Source organism: Ceratina calcarata, unplaced genomic scaffold (assembly GCF_001652005.2).
Source record: "Ceratina calcarata isolate Rehan_Ccalc_2016 unplaced genomic scaffold, ASM165200v1 scaffold363.2, whole genome shotgun sequence".
NCBI classification, from domain to species: Eukaryota; Metazoa; Arthropoda; class Insecta; order Hymenoptera; family Apidae; genus Ceratina; species Ceratina calcarata.
This window is the reverse complement of record NW_017159356.1, coordinates 830,772-849,781: the sequence shown is the minus strand read 5'-3', so window position 1 is coordinate 849,781 and position 19,010 is coordinate 830,772. Positions and strand designations below refer to the sequence as shown.

General features: G+C 42.8%; 1 protein-coding gene across 1 annotated transcript in view; it reads right to left on the bottom strand.

Moving 5' to 3' along the window:
- Window positions 1-396: 396 nt before the first annotated feature.
- Window positions 397-19,010, bottom strand: part of zfh2 (Zn finger homeodomain 2) — a 203,935-nt gene continuing 185,321 nt past the window's right edge. Inside the window, 2 exon segments of the mRNA XM_026814014.1 lie at window positions 397-4,009; window positions 4,012-4,119. Coding sequence (XP_026669815.1) covers window positions 3,417-4,009; window positions 4,012-4,119 — 701 coding nt within the window. The 3' untranslated portion in view covers window positions 397-3,416.

Sequence of the window (19,010 nt, the reverse complement as noted above, 5' to 3'; positions counted from 1 at the left end):
TTTTACTTGTTTTCTTTTTTAATTAGCCCGTGATCACCGGAGATATTAGTAACAATTGTCCTATTTTGCGAGGTATCGGTTACAAGGTGTTGTGTGTCTCTTCGATTTCAAAACGGGATTAGGGTATCGTTGATAATTTTGGATTCTCGTGTACAATGCGTGTTTCTTCCCCGATAAATTACACGTGTCTCTAGGTATACCATACGTGTACGTGTATGCGTGTATGTATGCGTGTATGTGTGCGTGTCGCGTGTGTCTTCATCCCTCTCGCGTAAGTTTAGCTCAACGCTATAACGTTTTACACAGATAATAATAAATACATGACCACATATATGTAAATATAATATCGTAATCTATAATAATAATAATAATAATAATAATAATAATAATCAGGATAATCGTAATAATAATAATAATAATAATAATAATCGTAATAATCAAATGTAATATTATCAACGTTACATTAGAAAAAGCATCTTTTGTAGACAGGAACCTCGAGTTGCTTAATTACCTTACAAATAGTTATTACTTCGCGTCACGTTCGACGTCCTAACGACCACTACCGCATGCACTTGCCTTGCCGCAGCCACCCCCGTATCCCCCTACGACCCCTCTCTCTTCTTGCTAACTCATTTTTAGGGCAGTACCTTTCCTCTCCCTCCTGTCGTTCTCTCTGTACTTGTCAACATGTTTCATTTCCTTTTCCGAGCGCTCCTTACGATGTTTATTCTGTTTTCTCTCGCACGCACGTACAGTTCCGGTTTCCCTTTTGTTCATATTCATTTTACTTCACTTCCCTTACGTCTTATGTACTGTGTGTATATATCTGTGTGTGTATGTGTGTGTGTGTGTGTGCTCTCTTTACAAAAAAAAAGAAGGAACGCGAGAAACACGACGTACGTACGCGTGTATACACGTCACCGTTCCGGGCAGTACCCGCGAGGATTCTAGTACGTTACAACATCATATATTTATATATATATATTTATCTACTTAAATATATATATATATACCTTTTTTCTTATTCATTCACTTTATTCATTTATTTATATTTATATATATATATATATACCTTTTTATATATATATATACCTATGCATGAGTGTGTCCGTGTGTCGTCTACCGATGCATATCCTCCCGATCCACCCCCTTATAATCTACAGTTTTTCTCTTTAGTTGTAATTAACCGTTAACTTACGAGCTAGTAGTGAATTTCTTTTGTCGTTCCCGAGCAGACCTTTACAAAACCACCGAGTCCGCCGATCGAGAGAGGTGACACCGCCACGTTTCCTTTCTCCTCCCTCTACCGAGGCTCTGCGACATTCTCTTGTGTCATTCTCAATTATTGTTTTCACTTTCCCCGCGAGCACCAGGGCTCGAGGGCGACCGACCGGTGTCCGCGGGAAACGATGAAAATAGGATCCGTTTACCTCCCCCGTGTCGATCGGCGCTGACGCTCGATTCGTATCCGGTTGAAACGGCCGACCGATTGACGATCAACTATGTAGCAATAATCGATTACAGCTATAAATAGCTATAACTATTTACCATTATTACTATCATTATTATTACTATGTTTATTATTATCATTAGTATTATTACTAATCGTTAGTTTTTTGTTGTTTAGCGTTATTAAATATAATTTTATTAAATATAGGAACCATGTTGCTGGGTCTTTGCTTGTTTCGTGAACGCTCTCCTCCGTTTCCGTGTCACGACGGGCATCGCGACCACACTTGCCACCTTTCCGTCTTTAGTCTTTGTCATCTCGCATTTACCCACCCCTGAAATTTATCAGCTTCGTCTCGCGGCCAATGAACGAACGAACGAACGAACGGAAAAAACCGCGAACGAATTCGCGCGACGGTTTTCACCGGAACCCTAACGAAAATGAAAAAATGAAACCCCTCCCAGCCGCGGGGTTGTCGTGCCCTGTGTGAGTGTTCCTCCACGAAACTTTCACCGTAAAATGGATATTACTAGGCTCGTGTATGCGTGTATGCACGTGTGTGTACGTGTCGAGAGTGATTGGGTGTGAGTGTGTGCACGTGTGCGCGTGGCCTTACCCGATGGAAGTCCTGCCAACGAATCATTTTCTCCGATCGTCCGCGTGCCTACCGTCCGTTTCCCGTGAATCCCGAGTGAAAACAGAGGAACGCGATGACGTGATTTTCTCCGCGTTCGTCACGAACGATAATCGTTAATTAAACACTCCGTGGTTCTCGCCGTCTAACCGACGCACACCTCTCTTCGCAGTACCACCCATACACACGCGCGTAAAAAGAGAAAGAGAGAGATAGAGAGATAGAGAGTGAAGATTTCTCACGTTTTCATCGTTCTTATTTTCTTCTCATTTCATTTCTTCTTCTTCTCATACTTCTTCTTCGTCTTCTTGTTCCTTATTTAGAGATGAATATGTACGTACGTATTCGTTAAACACGAGCGCGACGCACTAGTTTCCGCGGACGTCGCGTCGCGTCGTCATATCTATCCTACTTCGCCGCGCCATGAACGTCTCGTTCGCTCGTTTAGTAACTTTTTTTTTTTTTTGTTTCCTCCTTTCATTAAATCTTTATTATTACTTTACATAGGAACGTTTAAAGTCAGCCCACCTCGACGCGTCCGGCGTCTGCGGACGTCGCTCGTTAATTTTTCTCTTCTTTCTCACCCCCATCCCCACACTATTTTTCCTCCTCGGGCCGTTTCTCCTCCGCGCGCGATCTCTTCGTCCGCGCAGTCGTCTCCTTCTCGAATCGCGATGCGACTGGTATATATAGTTTACACGGTATCAGTTTATACGAAGAAAAAAAAACAACTCGTTTGAATCGCGCGAACGGCTGAAAGCAACGCTGATATACATACATCGTGAACTCGATTCACTCTCGTCCGTTACACGTGTCCCCCGGTTACATTACCTCCCGAACCTCCTCGCATTCTGTCTATCGAAGGAACTTTGGATGAAGCGCGTTGCCTCGGTGGCGCGCTTATTACTGTGTGTACAAGTAACAAAAATATTTGGTAAAATTGGTGATTGCGCGCGCGACAGTGGCCGTGCACGGGCGAAACAAAACGAGGTACACATTTTCGTAGAGAGAAGATATAGGTCTATAACGCGCGGCATCCTCGTGATTGGTCCACCGTCCACGCTCGAGTAAACCTCGGAGGTCCCGCGGGATTCCTCGGAAGAAAAAGCCTCCCCCGTTTCACCCCACGGGCGATAGTTCCTGCCTGTACAGGTCGGAATCCCCTCCCCTTTATCTAGCCAGTTTAGGAACGTTGTTTGCTTTCGTTTTGTCGAGTACTTCTCTCTCGATGAGCACCCGTCGAACACTCTCTCTCTCCGGTCCTTTTCGTTCTCGTTGCGCACACCCCGTCCGCCTTTGCGACGATTCATAACGCGATAAGGCAAAGCTCCTTTAACGCGCACCGGCCAGAGCGGCGACCTCCTGGACCAGCTTTTGCCTCTTCACATCGGGAGCGTTGTTGTTGTCCTGGCTCGTCCTCTCGTTACCCTGGGGCTGACTGGTGGTGCTCTCGGCGGCCGCGCGAGCAGCCAACAGCGTGATCTGGTTCACCACGTCCTCCATCTCGTCCGTGAGCGGCTGCACCTCCTCGCCGCACTGTCCCCCAGGCTCGGTATCGATATTGACAAACTGTTGCTGTTGCTGTTGGCGTTCTTGGCTCGCCTCGAGCCGGGCTCGGTGCTGCAACGTCTCGGCGTGACGCCGCCACTCGCTGATCGTGGTGTAAGTCCGAGCGGGGTTGTTCCCGTCGCAGAGGGAACAGGCGTACCGAGATTGAACGAGGCGCAGGGCGCCGCGACGCTGCTGATTGCCCAAATAGCAAGAGCGTTGGTGAGCGAGCAGCGTCGACTCCTGCGGATACGCGCGGCCGCATCGGCGACACACCAGACACAGTTCCGTTTCCACCTCGCGACAGTGTGGCGGCGGACCGTTATCGTCGGATCCGCAAAGAGGCGTCGGCAGTCGCACCGTCTCCAGACCCGGTGCAGGAACGCTTGCATCAGCGATCGCGGCACCTGGACCTGGGTGCCGCCCTCCACGTGCAACGGCATCAGACCGCTTCCGTGTATGCCGCCGCTCAAACCTGGAACCGCTACTGGAAACAAACCACAGATCCATCTTGTTAGCGAATCTTTTTTCTAATATCAATTTTAATATTATAAATATCGACGATGTGTCTTGGATTCAGAGTATATTAGACTCTTTATGAGACGAGAATTATATTAACGTTAAATTGATAAACAGAATACAGATTATTTGCTCTAAGTTAAAATAGATTTATGAATTTAATAAACAGTGATTAAGTAGACTAGACTCCTCGTGATCAGACACATCGTCTAAAAAATAAAAAGTTACAATTGGACAGTGCAAAGCATCTTTGAATCTTTCATTTCAATCACACAGTCACAGTCGTGCATACTTTATTACGTTTGTGAATGATTCCTAGGTCAATGGCAGAGATTCGATCACACCGAGTGACCAATCATCGCCACGGTTATAATTGATTTGTTGTCATAATAACGTCAACCAGCTAAGTAAATTTATGCAGAACCTGTTTTCACTTCCGCGAGACAAGTAAATTGATAGTTATTAGCCTGAGGGTGACGAGCATTGACGGGATAATTCTCGTGACCCTTATCGTTAAGAGAATCCGAATGTCATTCCCTGCGATGACTCGTCCAAACAATTAATTATTCTAATTCGAGGATAATCAGTTGACCTATCAGCGGGAAACCTTCTCTCAGACAATAAAGAAACATTTTCTTAACGAGATTTAATAATCAAGTGGTTGGTTCAATGGTAGTTAACGATTTTCATATGTTCTTAAGAAATTGCAATGTACACAGAGATCTCACAGTCTATAAAACTTCAAGGTTTAATTGACACAAACAATGATAATAAAATCCTAATTTAAAAAAATTAATTAAAATCGAAGTACAATGTCCATGCGTAAGAGGGAATCGTCGAAGACGATACTCATTACCCCCCCGATTTCAAGAATCTCGGACGTGGAGACAGTTTTTACAAGGTTCGATCGAGAGATCCTGGGTTGAGTTACTTGACGTCGATTAGACGGGTTGATAGGTTTACGCAGTGACGTGCACGTGGGTACGTCGCGTATCGTGTATCAGACGAGTAGTCGTTACGAGGCAGGAAGTGTTAATGATACCCCTACTCATTCGCTGAACGCTCGCCTGTAATTATGCTCGTCAGGCAGGATATTATCTTCTGTCGCTCTCCCTCGGTTACGTTTATTCCGCGTCGACATCGAATCGATACAACGATCGTTCAGCTGCAACACTTTGCAGTTACATTCCGCAATCAGCTCAATGATGAATCGAGACTGCATGCAAATATCTACATATACAGCGTCTATACTTTAAGAAACTCATCGTTCCATGTTCTATTTAAAGTGAAAGAGTTCGAGTTAATTCTGCATTCTCGTTGGTAATCTGACTCGAACATCGAATTATGATTCGTTCGGTATTAAACGGCGCGATGCAGCAATTTCAGGGAATGATTAGAGGCCTCGGGATTCAATCGCGAGTCGTGCAAATAATCGGTTAATCGTGGCGCGACGCACACGCGCAACTGGAATCGTCCAGATGTCGACGATCGTTCTCGTCTACGTCGTTGAATTAAGCGTAATAATTTCTTGGAACGAAACCAACGCAACGGGGACTCAATCTCGCGACTAACGCGGCTTAAAACGTTTCCTTTCGTAATGACAATGATAACGCGAGCTCGCCGGTTAGAAGCTAGAAAGATACCAGACAATCAGTAGCTGTTAGAGCTAATCCAAACATTCATACCGTCGCCGTTTAATGCCAATGAGAATATCGTACGAAGCGTTTTGTCTACAGTCTTTCATTTTATAGTGTCTTTTAAGTTAATCATAAACATTTCAAAAGACAGGATATCTAACTAACATTGAAGTTAGCGCACGTATTAAATCGCGTATCAGAATGCAGATTATACTTTTTTATAATCATATGCATGCTTAATCCAAAATGCTTAACAAAATAAGAATATCCAAAGACTTGATTTCCTAATTGCAATACGAAGCATATTCTTTAATCAATTTTACGCTACTGATGATATATGCCCAAATTGCAATTATCAAATCGTACATATAAAATAAGATTCTGATTGTTTCCTGTTAATTTTCGTCCCATATTCCTTTTTAATTTAGCACGTATAAAATTGATAAATTCTGTAGTTTGAAGTGGGACATTCTCATGTCCCGTTGCTCGTTCGATTCGGTTTGAAGTCTACCGCCGCAACCCCGAAACGAGTAATGTAATAAGGAGGAGAGAGGAGAGCGAAGCGCAGTAGATCCGTGTGACACCCTTGAAACAATCGGCCCGGCGCGGCGGTCTGGCCGAGAGAGCCAAGGGTTATTACTCTTAATGAGCACTGGTTATTTCTTTGAGTGGCACTGATTTGCCTCTCCTCCCCTCGCCGCACCACCTACAGCTCACGCGTGTACTCAGTGCTTACAATCAACATCGTGCATGCTTTAGAATTATTATACGCAAAATATTTTCATTCTGTACGACAAAATATCTCTAAATTAATTATTTGATTACAGTAAAATATTACTACTGCTAATAATTAATATAGAAAATGAATGTAAGGGGTGACTCATTAAAAATCTGATGCAGTTTATATTATATTAATTTCGAGTTTGATTTATATGAATTGCACTTATGAAGAATCATTCCGGAACCATTTGCAAATTACGTTTTCGTATTTTCTCTTTGATGAAACGAGTTCAGTTAAATGCGTGAATTGCAACGCGAGTAAAAATGATCGGGCGTTTCAGTTGGGACTGCGCGATTAAACTGTATCGCGTCAAAATTAAACAGGTATCCGAACGTTTTTAGATAGTGTACCCTGTACGGGCGTGTGAGTGTAACGGGGGTGTTGGTGTGTACAATTTTGCACGCACACGCTCATCGCCTTGTCTCCTTAGAGGGCAGAGGAGCTCATTTGCGTACGGATTGAGATAGTAGTGCTTCGGCACCGCCTCGATGTGTGTTTTTGTTTAAATGTGTGACTACGTACGAAATTCTGATTGCCGGCCGCTCCCACTTCGGCAGCGGCTCTCAAACTTGACCCCGTGCATGAGAATTATTAGCCTCCTTTTTGAAATACTGAGAAATTATGTGATCTATCGTTTAACATATTTCATAATAAATCATTTTCATTTTTATTGTATTTTTTATTAATTTGATGTATTTTAATGCACGTTCTTCTTTCCTTTTGACAATATATTTAAATTTTCATAGTTGTAATTCATAATTTATATGGTTTCAGCTGTAATATATCAAATTTTATTGTATAGACAATTTTAATTAGAATTCATAGCATTTTTTATATTATTCTCAGATTAAAACAACTATAATTTAAATTGTACATGGAGGACTGTTTTACGTACGATTAAAAATGATTTGGAAGCAACTGATTGAGTTAATTTTTAATCAGGTTTCGGTTGAGGGCCACTGGAGTTAAGATAGCCGCGACACATGCTGGAAATTTGTTCGCCGGGAATTTACGAGCGAGTTTCCGTGTCAGACGCAATACCGTGGGTTCCGCTGCGCTGGTAAGTAGGTACACATACCTAAGTATGCATGTTTGTATACCCCGACAGCTATAAACCCGCATTCGAAGGGCGTCGAACAGAATAATCGGGAATGTCGTTAGTTAGCGCCTCCAGGAATTTTAATGGACGGCCTCGAAACGGTGTAAAATACGACGCGCGAACTTTGTCAAATTGAATCTGGTTTGATAAACCTAAGTTAGTGAACAACTAAATGTGCCTTTCATTGTTCCATTAATTTTTCCTCAGGATCCATTCCAATTTTATATACGATGAATTTTAATTTCCGCATGCATCAGATAATATAAACGAATTAAACAGTCGTCATGTCATAACTATTGGAATTTAAAGTTACATCTCGGAATGCGTTTACACTTAAATAAACATTGACTTATAAATTCCTGATGAAACGTTCGACTGTGCCGTACTGATCTATCACGGGCAGTACGTTTCTGAAAAATTGGCAATGATTATCGTGTACGCTAGGACGGTTCCCAGCACATTTGAACCGGCCATTTATTTCCCATCAACCTGATGCGTGGCATCGAATCAATAATCAGCGTATCGGTTCGATAACGAAAGATTCATGCCGGCCAATCCGCGACTGTACAATCGATTCAAGAATACGTTCTTCTCGTGTAAGGGCATCAATCTCGCGACCGATCCCGTGGGTATCGTCGATCACCGGGTTTCGATCCGGCGCTGAAAGATCGTCAAGATCGTCCCGGCCACGAGTCAATGCCACGACCGGGGGATCGATGCATTCACGCATTCATAAGCTAGCTATGCAAAGTATGCAACAACGGTGCATTCCGCGTACACTAGCGTCCATAAGTATCCGAGCAATTCCAGCCTTGGCGCAATTCCGAACCTCCGATCGAAATTAGTAATCGTCAAAGTTCATTGCCAATTGTCCCTAATAGACATTCTTCAAAATGCTATTTACTGCTCTTAATTAAATACCTTATTAAATACTTTATTAAATAGAAATTATTGAAGCCAGCGTTTGAAATATTAAACATTTTTTAATATTTCCTTTTGACAATATATTTAAATTTTCATAGTTGTAATTCATAATTTATATGGTTTCAGCTGTAATATATCAAATTTTATTGTATGGACAATTTTAATTAGAATTCATAGCATTTTTTATATTATTCTCAGATTAAAACAACTATAATTTAAATTGTACATGGAGGACTGTTTTACGTACGATTAAAAATGATTTGGAAGCAACTGATTGAGTTAATTTTTAATCAGGTTTCGGTTGAGGGCCACTGGAGTTAAGATAGCCGCGACACATGCTGGAAATTTGTTCGCCGGGAATTTACGAGCGAGTTTCCGTGTCAGACGCAATACCGTGGGTTCCGCTGCGCTGGTAAGTAGGTACACATACCTAAGTATGCATGTTTGTATACCCCGACAGCTATAAACCCGCATTCGAAGGGCGTCGAACAGAATAATCGGGAATGTCGTTAGTTAGCGCCTCCAGGAATTTTAATGGACGGCCTCGAAACGGTGTAAAATACGACGCGCGAACTTTGTCAAATTGAATCTGGTTTGATAAACCTAAGTTAGTGAACAACTAAATGTGCCTTTCATTGTTCCATTAATTTTTCCTCAGGATCCATTCCAATTTTATATACGATGAATTTTAATTTCCGCATGCATCAGATAATATAAACGAATTAAACAGTCGTCATGTCATAACTATTGGAATTTAAAGTTACATCTCGGAATGCGTTTACACTTAAATAAACATTGACTTATAAATTCCTGATGAAACGTTCGACTGTGCCGTACTGATCTATCACGGGCAGTACGTTTCTGAAAAATTGGCAATGATTATCGTGTACGCTAGGACGGTTCCCAGCACATTTGAACCGGCCATTTATTTCCCATCAACCTGATGCGTGGCATCGAATCAATAATCAGCGTATCGGTTCGATAACGAAAGATTCATGCCGGCCAATCCGCGACTGTACAATCGATTCAAGAATACGTTCTTCTCGTGTAAGGGCATCAATCTCGCGACCGATCCCGTGGGTATCGTCGATCACCGGGTTTCGATCCGGCGCTGAAAGATCGTCAAGATCGTCCCGGCCACGAGTCAATGCCACGACCGGGGGATCGATGCATTCACGCATTCATAAGCTAGCTATGCAAAGTATGCAACAACGGTGCATTCCGCGTACACTAGCGTCCATAAGTATCCGAGCAATTCCAGCCTTGGCGCAATTCCGAACCTCCGATCGAAATTAGTAATCGTCAAAGTTCATTGCCAATTGTCCCTAATAGACATTCTTCAAAATGCTATTTACTGCTCTTAATTAAATACCTTATTAAATACTTTATTAAATAGAAATTATTGAAGCCAGCGTTTGAAATATTAAACATTTTTTAATTAAATCTATATGAATAATTGAAAAGTTGTTAATCATTTATTATATATCTGGAGACTTTTTGCCAGCTCACTGTGGCGTTGATTAACAGTCGGGAAACTTCTGGACGTTAGTGTATGCACTCGCTAGAGCGCATCCACGGCGTGGTACACCGATGTAGGAAAACACGTTGTGAACGTAGGCGTGCATTCCTGCCCTCGCATTATCTCCACCTCGCCTTCTCTTATCCACCCTCTCTCTCTCTCTGTTTCTCCCAATCCTGGCCGACAAACCATTCCAGTGTCCGTATACGCGTACCCCGTCTCCTTTTCGTTCGCCTCGCCACGGAACCCTCCGCCTCTTCCTCTTTTTTATTCCACCTCAGTTCGAGGTATCCCCGTTATCGTGGATACCACGGTGCAGAACGGCTGTTTCACACCTCCGCTTGCCCGGGAATTAGGAAATAAATTAGCGGCCGGGCTAATTTCGTTATCTCGGCCCGATGCCCGGGACCCTCCCGGCTTGAGACGTCAACGGACCGTTGTCCCGGCCTTCGAACCGCTGCACGGACACGGTTTCACTCGTGTCCCGTCGTCCTCCAGGATCAATGGCTGTTGGAACACCTCTTTCCATCCACGGCGCGGTCGTCTCGCTCCTTCCTTCGTGCATATCTCCGAATCCACGTATCGGACTTCGTTAGAAAACCATTTCGGTTCCGATCGAGGATTCTTGCCAAAAAAAGACTCCCACTCTCGGCGCCAAAAGTTAAAGCTGACTGAATATTTCAGTAGAATGTAATACAATAAAATCGTTTTAATTCTCTCGAAAGCTCGTATAAACAGTAATGTGTATGCATAAAAGTCGCATCGCTTCGATGCTTCGAGATCTCGGATTAAATCCCAGAATCTCGAGAATCCGACGGTATTTATAACTGCCTATTAATTAACCGCATTAACGGACACTTTGGAAACGAGGAATCCGATGATAATTAAACGGGCTATTTCTGGGCGAGGGACTGAAAACGGTGGAGGAAGGCATAGTTATTTACACCGGCGAATGGGCGACATTCATATTCGGGGGGACCAAATTTGGGTTGGACCGCGGCCCGGTCACCTGCCCACCCGTTCGACGTCGATAGTCCCGGGCCCGTTCCGAGGATCGTGGGTTCGTTTGTTAGGGGCTCTCGTTTAAGCACCCTTCCCTTAGGAAATGTTGGATGTCGAGGATCACGAGGAAGTCGTAATTTCACCGGGAACGAGGCAGCCGAGTGAATTGACGACGGCTTATCTCCCCGCGCGGCCACAAAATCGTTTCGTACGCGTATCGGACAAGATAACGGCGGTGGCGTCGATAAATTCCGCTAATTAATTATTGACGTGTCCCGGGGCTATTTTTGCGTTCCCCGCCGCGTTCGCGTGATGGTACAGTAACCGAAAAAAGTGAAACCACGCTCGGCGAACAACTGATTTCCTCTACTGTATCCACGATATTAATTAGATGCACTTCCTTCGTAGATGCATAATAGATACATTTTTAATTGCATTCGGAATTTGTTAATTGCACTCATCCTTTCGTACCGTCTGCGATATCAAATATTATTCCGTGACACAGATCTCAGAGTTTTAATGTGGTCTATCAAGTTTGAAAGATATTGACCCAAGGGAGATCGCCAGATAACGAAGCGACGTGATTCACGACGAAATTGAATCTCGGGTCTTGTTGTATGCAAATTTCACGGACACGATCGAGGTGTCAGGGAATGATCCCGGCTGGCAGGTGCGTTTTTCAACACCTGTGTAGACGCCGAGCGAAAGGGCAGCCGGGATTAAGAAGCGAACACTTTTTACGAGATCCGAGCGTCCCATTCGTTAAACGCTTTACGCGACGCGTTATTAATTCCCCGTATCGATGCCTCGACACCTTATCGCTGAATTACAGCCAGGCTGAATTGAAAAAAGGAAGACCTATACAGGCTCGTTTGTTCAAGAATTTTAACGGGACACGTGTACGCCCCTCGTGTCACTTATTGAGTTCCGGGTCTGATCGGCGATTGATATCTCGTAAACTCATCGTTGGTCGGTGATTTATAAGTTGCGAAACATTAAATCCAATTATGTACGAAGAAATGCGGGAACTAAATTTCACTTTCCTTCGATTTTATTTAAAGTTCGGATGCACGCATCCTAGTATTAAATTCGATTCGGAAGGATGATTCCGCCAAGAAGCTTTTGCGTGCGTTCCGAGTCGCGTTTCTTAAAATCACCGCGGCCTCGTATTGAATCCTTAAAAGCCACCGGGGCAAGACTGGCGGCAGAAGCCAGAAGGTGGAGTTCGCTGTCAGGTACCACGGGTGACGAGGAGGCATGAGAGAGGTCTTCGACCGGTAGCCTAAGTCGAGTCCCTAAAAAGGCACCAGGGTCATTAGCGGACGGAACATTCATCCTCGTCCCTCGGTGGCTTCTTCTCTTTCTCTTGGCCGGGTGTTCGCACTTGATTCGCCGTCGGTATCAACGGGTGCCAGGCAGGAAGACCCGTATTATCGAGTCAATTGTCTCTCTCACCCTCCTCCCCCGGCCAGTTCAGCTGACTATAAAATCATTATCACCCGTCCACCACCACAGTCACCACCAACAACGATGGGCATCGTCACCAACCACCAATCTTCCTCCCTCTCCCTCGCACAGCCTCGCTAGACCCCCTTCTTTAGCCACTTCTCATTCGACGTTGAACGCTCGATTATCCCATTAATACGACGAGTCTGTGCGTCCATCCGTCCCGTCGGATCTTTAATTATTTAAATGCAGAGCAACGCTGCGCGCGGATCCGACGTTGAAGGGTATACGCACACGAACGCATTCGGTATAAAGCAGCGAGCCACCAAAGTCAGGGGCGGACCTCGGGACTCGTTATCGCGCGCACCTTCGATCACCTTTCGAATTCCACCACCGTCTTTCACAGGATTATAATACGTATGTTTGCCTTGACGGGCAGAGTTGCCGCGATAATGACGACGTTTAAACGGGTCACCGATTTAAGTGGTCCCTGCGCCGTCGTCTCATGCGATTTGCGTTAACCTCGCGTTGTATAAAGCTTTTTCAAGGGTTATACCAATTCATATTCGTATTCATCGAAGATAATTTCATTGATACGTAAAATGTAAATAAAATGTTCGACACATTACGATAGAAAGATCCATACAAATAATTAAACTTTTTTGCTAACTATTTATACTGCAATTGTGTTATGAAGAATTTCGACATGATTGGTTTGCCAGTCCGGCCCTGTTCGCGAAATTGGTGCCATTTGCTGGCGAGTGGGTTCGGATCAACAATGTATCCGGTAGCAATCCGATGTTTGTTCCTACGTAGGTACGCGCATATGGGTCACGCTGACCCTGACACACCGGCAAGCGATACACACACGTCTAACCCCTTCGAAGATTTGCCTCAATGATTCTTAACTAGTCGTCACGCGAATTAGAGAGTTCTCACACAGTCCCCTCTCAGACTCAAGAAGCAGAGGTGCCGAGGATTGAAACAGGCCATAGAACCAGTCCACAAATTGATTTTGAGAGAGCTTTAACCTGCACACTTAGTCAATCGTAAGAGACGTGATTAGATTTAGGTGTACGTAGCTGGAAATCTGATGAATAAATTCATTTGTACAGACGGAATTTATTTGAAGTACATTGCCAGTTTTAATAAGATGTATCAGTGTTCCTCGTTAAATAATTATATGATAATTATTTTAGTTTGTATAGAATCTAATATAATGTATAATAATAGAATGCATATTTTAAATAACATGACCGCTGTATTTTTAAAGAGGGTAGACAACGAAAACGAGATTAACTAATTACAGGTAACAATGTGTTGCGATAACCAACGATGGCGGGTAATAAAGTCGATTGGCAACTATCATTAAGCGGGGACTTAATGAGCGAGGCGTGCCGGACGTGGGAAGTCGTCTATCGCGGTGTAATTATCGTGCTGTAACAGCGATCGAGAATAGGCGTGTACACCCTCTCACGTGATCACGATGACGGTCATGCCTCGCCACTTTGCTTGCGGCCGGGATTGTTTTGCGCAATCGTGACGATTGTAACGTGGGAACTGTGAGGAGAATACAAGATTTTTCAACTTCGTCGAGTTCTACGTAGAATCGTTTGTATTCCGAAAGAATACGTTGGTTTCGGCACGTTTATTACAGAGATCGAGATTATTATAGTCTCATGGCGTTTCGTTAATAAACATACTTTTACTTGATAAAATTCGATCATTATTTCAAGAAAAATAAGAGCTTTTTATAAAGACGGAGCGATTAAAAACGAAAACACCCTTCGACGTCCGTTTTCTTGCCGTTTCATTCGAGACGCCACGTCGGCGGATTAGGTCTCGTTAGGATATCGCGGAGTCGTTAAAAATAATTGTCAGTCGGATAATTAAGGGGTGGAAAGCCCAGCTACCGGTTAGAGGTAGAAGGGAAGGAAGAAATCATTTCCATGGCCTGTTTCTTAGACCTAACCCTCTGCCTCTTATTACTTGTCTTCATCGCTTCCCTTCTTCTTTCTCCCTCGTCGTACAGTGACTTGCGTAAGTATTCAAATTTTTTTTTTTTCAAAATAAATTAAATAATCAGTTATCACTTTATTAAAAAATATTAGTATAGATCGTATATTTCGTATGAAAAATACAATGATTATAGAATATAAATGCCTGTGTGTATAAGGCATTCAATATTTCACTATTTGTGTATAAAACAGATAATAAAATTCAGTATATTAAACATCCCATCAGTTCATCTTCATTTTTCTCTGTGATTTAGCATAAAAATAAAATGTATGTCTATATAGAATTTCTAAATAACCGTAGAGTAGTTATAAGGGTTTCGATACTTTCGCGAGCAACTGTACGCATAAGGGGCTGCTCGTCAATCTGCTTACGTTCCTCCTCGAGCGTCTCTTTATCCGCGGCTCGTATTTTGTTAGCACATCGTTAGGGAACCTCGGAAGGGGATGCACGGTTCCTTTCCGTTGGAATAGGGGGTGGCCGCGCGCCGCTTGTTACGCAGATCAGACGCGCTCGGAATCGAGCTTCTTTCCTTTCTTTTTACACATAGAGCCGCACGGTACCTACCTCTTTCCTTGCGTTTTCGATTCGGGAACGAGTGTACGCTTGTTTATACTCGTAGAACAAACCTTACAAGAGCCACCCTGACGTAACAGTCTAATACCAAGGTGGTCGAACGAGCTTCCACGCTTCTTTCTTGCCTCCTCTCTCTTTTTATTTTAATAACCCTTTCCGTTAAAATTAATATTTATCCACTAATTTCCTTCATCGCTTTATGACTAAATGAAACGAATTGCGATTTTTCTTCTATCTTTTAACAATTTATTTGATCTTTCGTCATATGTGATGACTGTAAGAAGTAATATCGATAATAGTTCGCAGATGAAAGTAAATTTTTGATTATGAAATATATTTATGCCAATGAGGCTGCTTATTAATAATTTCATTTAATGTTCGTCGAATAAAAGTACGAATCCAAGGTGGAGAAAGTTGTCGATAATTTTACTTTCACATCATTTAGACTTCCTGGCAATCTCATATTAATTTATTGCCAGATTCCTGCATGATAATTTGAATCATGTATGTAATCGTTTTTTGCGCGTACCGATTAACTACCGCCAACAGTTTTAATTAAGTTTCGATGTAGATACTTATTATTTTTATTGCATGCGTTATCTTATTTTCCATAATTCGTGGGCAATTGCTCGATTATGAAAAGATATTAACATGCACGTGATCATCGAGATTGATTGGTAATAAATCTAATCTTGTGGATAGAAATTTTTGTTCGATAAAAATCGTAATAAAAGAAAGAGAGACTAAAAAGGAACAGTATCCTGCCAGTGGTTGCGAATCGTGCGAACCCCACAGTGAGGGGGTTGAGTGATCGGGGGTGGTCGTAAATATTAATGCGGAGGCAAAGAGAGCCGGGGTAAAGAAAAATATTTGAATAATAATTAGCTGGGCCCCCTCGGCGCTTGTTAAACCGGGAGCAGTCGGTATAATAAAAAGGAGAAGGCGCGCATGCGAGGACCAGGGTCGCGACGAGAATTTTCTAATTAGGAGGATTTGCCCCGTCCCGCGAACAATGCCAGCGAAACACTCGAGCCCGGATTTTAATATCGAACCCGTCGTTTATTTATCACTCGGTTATTATCGCGGCCAAAGAAAATTGAACGAGTGGAGGGGGGAAACGAGAAACTTCTCGTTCTTCAGGGCCGAGTAAAGTTTCTACCGTAATTTACGGTTAGTACGACGGAGTAAGAAAACAATCGCCAATTAGCGATTATTCCCGGGTTTCCTCGCGGTTCGTTTATTATCCGCGAGATCGACGCGGGACGCGTTTTAATTTATGCGCCAACGGTGGAAAGTACGCGCGCGCCGGGACTTGTTGAACAGGTAATCGATACCGCGAGCGTTAATTAACGAAACGCGCGCGCGAATGAGCAAAGATAAATCCGACTTTACGACGTGAAGTGACTCTGTTATTTATATCGTTGCTCCGAACGAACTGAACAGGATCTATGTACGTAAATGAAGACGGTATTCCGCAATACTTTATTGTATAATGTCCGGAGCTCTTGCTAAATCCCTGCGCATTTAGTATGCATAAAGACTGGCTCATTCTCCACATATCATTCTGCAAATACCGCGTGAGACGCAATTACAAAATTTACAAGGACGTCAGATTAATTAAAATTCAGGACCAACAAAAACGAGTTTTGTTCTAATTTAACGTAACTAACTCGTCTGCAGGAAATTAAGAAGTAAAACGGCAGTTAGGGGCTGTAATCAAAGTGCTTCGAGGCGTTAACTGGATGAATAACGGGAAACGGCGTACGCCAGGGTCTTCTCCTTTCGACTTGGAACCGTGCAAGGCGATTTCGTTGTAACTCGCCGTGTTAAATCCGTCCGTCGCGTCGTGGCTATTGGTCGATGCGACAAAGAAGCGTGCACGTGATTAGAGTAATTAAGCCGGGGATGTATCGTCCGGGACGTTCGCGAACTAGGGCGTCAGTGTTTCCCAGAGGGGATTAAGAAACCCTATTGAAGCGATCCGCGACCGGTGCCCGTATAATTTAAATTCGCACTTATGCGCCCATACTACTTTTCTCAAAAGTTCTCGGTCGAAACTTTTAAATCATGCATCCTCAATCGCGTTCCCACTGTGAAAACGATTAGGGGTATTGAAACAATTTCTCTTTTTTCATTTCCAGACTTTCCATGCTTTTGTTGAATCGACACTTGAAATAAATTTGGATCAGTTTTAAATATCTGATTCGTCAGGAGTCAGGTTCGTGATACAATTTTTTATTAATTTTCTGTACTGCTAAACTATTTTATGAAGCGACAATGTTTTTAATCAAAGGATATTAAAATAATTAAATTTGTATGAATTTAATTTGATGTTAGAGTGTCAAAGTAATTGGGATTGAAATTGGGAAATGGTGAAGTGATTTCTCGAATGAAGCTCGGACGGCTAAGTATCTGGGACGTCAGATTTGTCTGCTAAGATTAAGAAGCCCTATCGTGATCAAGACTCTAGTCGTGTATCTATTAGATGCCGTAATGAGAAATGAAGATTTTCATTGTAAAAAAAGTAATGCGGTTACCATGTCGATTCAGCTCTTAGAGAACACGTCTTTCAATTAATTATTGTACAATTTTAGGACAAAATATGTACACAACATTTGTAAATTCTATAAAATGTTTAATTATGAAGAATCTTCCAGACATTTCTGATGCCCACATTTTGTCTGATTACAGTATTTGTTAATGAAACAAGAACATGAACGCAGATTTTTATTTATTTTCTTAAGGTCGTATTGATAAGAAATGAAATAAAGGAATAGCGAGTGCGCAAAGGTTTGCCGGCGAGTTCAAAGACATCGCCCGAAATAAATCGAGGCAAAGCGAGGCTCTCGTTCATTCCCGCTGCTTCCTCGACAGTCATTAAGATAATCAACGAATTAGCGATTCCGCGCTAAGGACTGGATAAGGTATAAGGAGTTAGGAGGACAAAGTGCGTCCCGGCACGCGATCCTCCGAAACCCTGCAGGATGCACGCTCATCCAAAGTCGATTCGTCCCTTCATCGACACTGATTCATTTATGGTTCAATTCATTTCAAATGAGTGAACGGAGTACCAGACATGGAAAGATTATTTATAATCTGTCTTTTAAGAACGTTTAAATACTGTGAATACGTTACGTGCTTAATAGCGTTATCATAAATTAATAAAAATGACACGTATTACTATAAGAATTAATACTATGATAATTAACATGATAAATAATTATTGCTGTTCTAAAATAAATATAAAAATTCCGAAAGCTGTAAACTAGGACATGAAATTATAGAGACCGAGCGCCGACCCGTTTAATCGAGGCGTTGTGCAAACATTTTAATTTTGCGGAAAAGATGGGGCATTAAAGTTAATGGCGTAGAACCTTCGCGTACACGCGAAGACGAGTCTTTTTCCCTTTTTTTTTCCCTCCGCGGAGGAACCCTCGGTGAAAGGAATTCGCTCGTGCCGCATCCTGAGATCCTGCTTGAAGATAAACCAGCGAGCCCACGTGGTCAGAAGAGCTGAACTATCTCATCGTGTTTTTCACGCCCCAGAAGAAGTAGAAGAAGCCGTCGCATTCTGTTTTAGTTAGGGGTTACATAAGTACTGTACGTACGTATGCTCGCGTGTGAAATTGAGCAGGACGACTACGTTAACCGCTGCTAATTAAATGCTCCTTAACTCCGGCCGGAAACGGTTCGTCACTTCTGCCACCCCTCTAACTGATTCAGCTTGTTGCTTGTTATGTACAATTGCGGAACATCCAACGCACCTCCTTTTATTTTACAGATCAGTTTCAGTAACAATATAGAAGTTAAGAATGTATAGGCTGTACACTTAAACAATGCTAGCATGTTGTATTTGTTA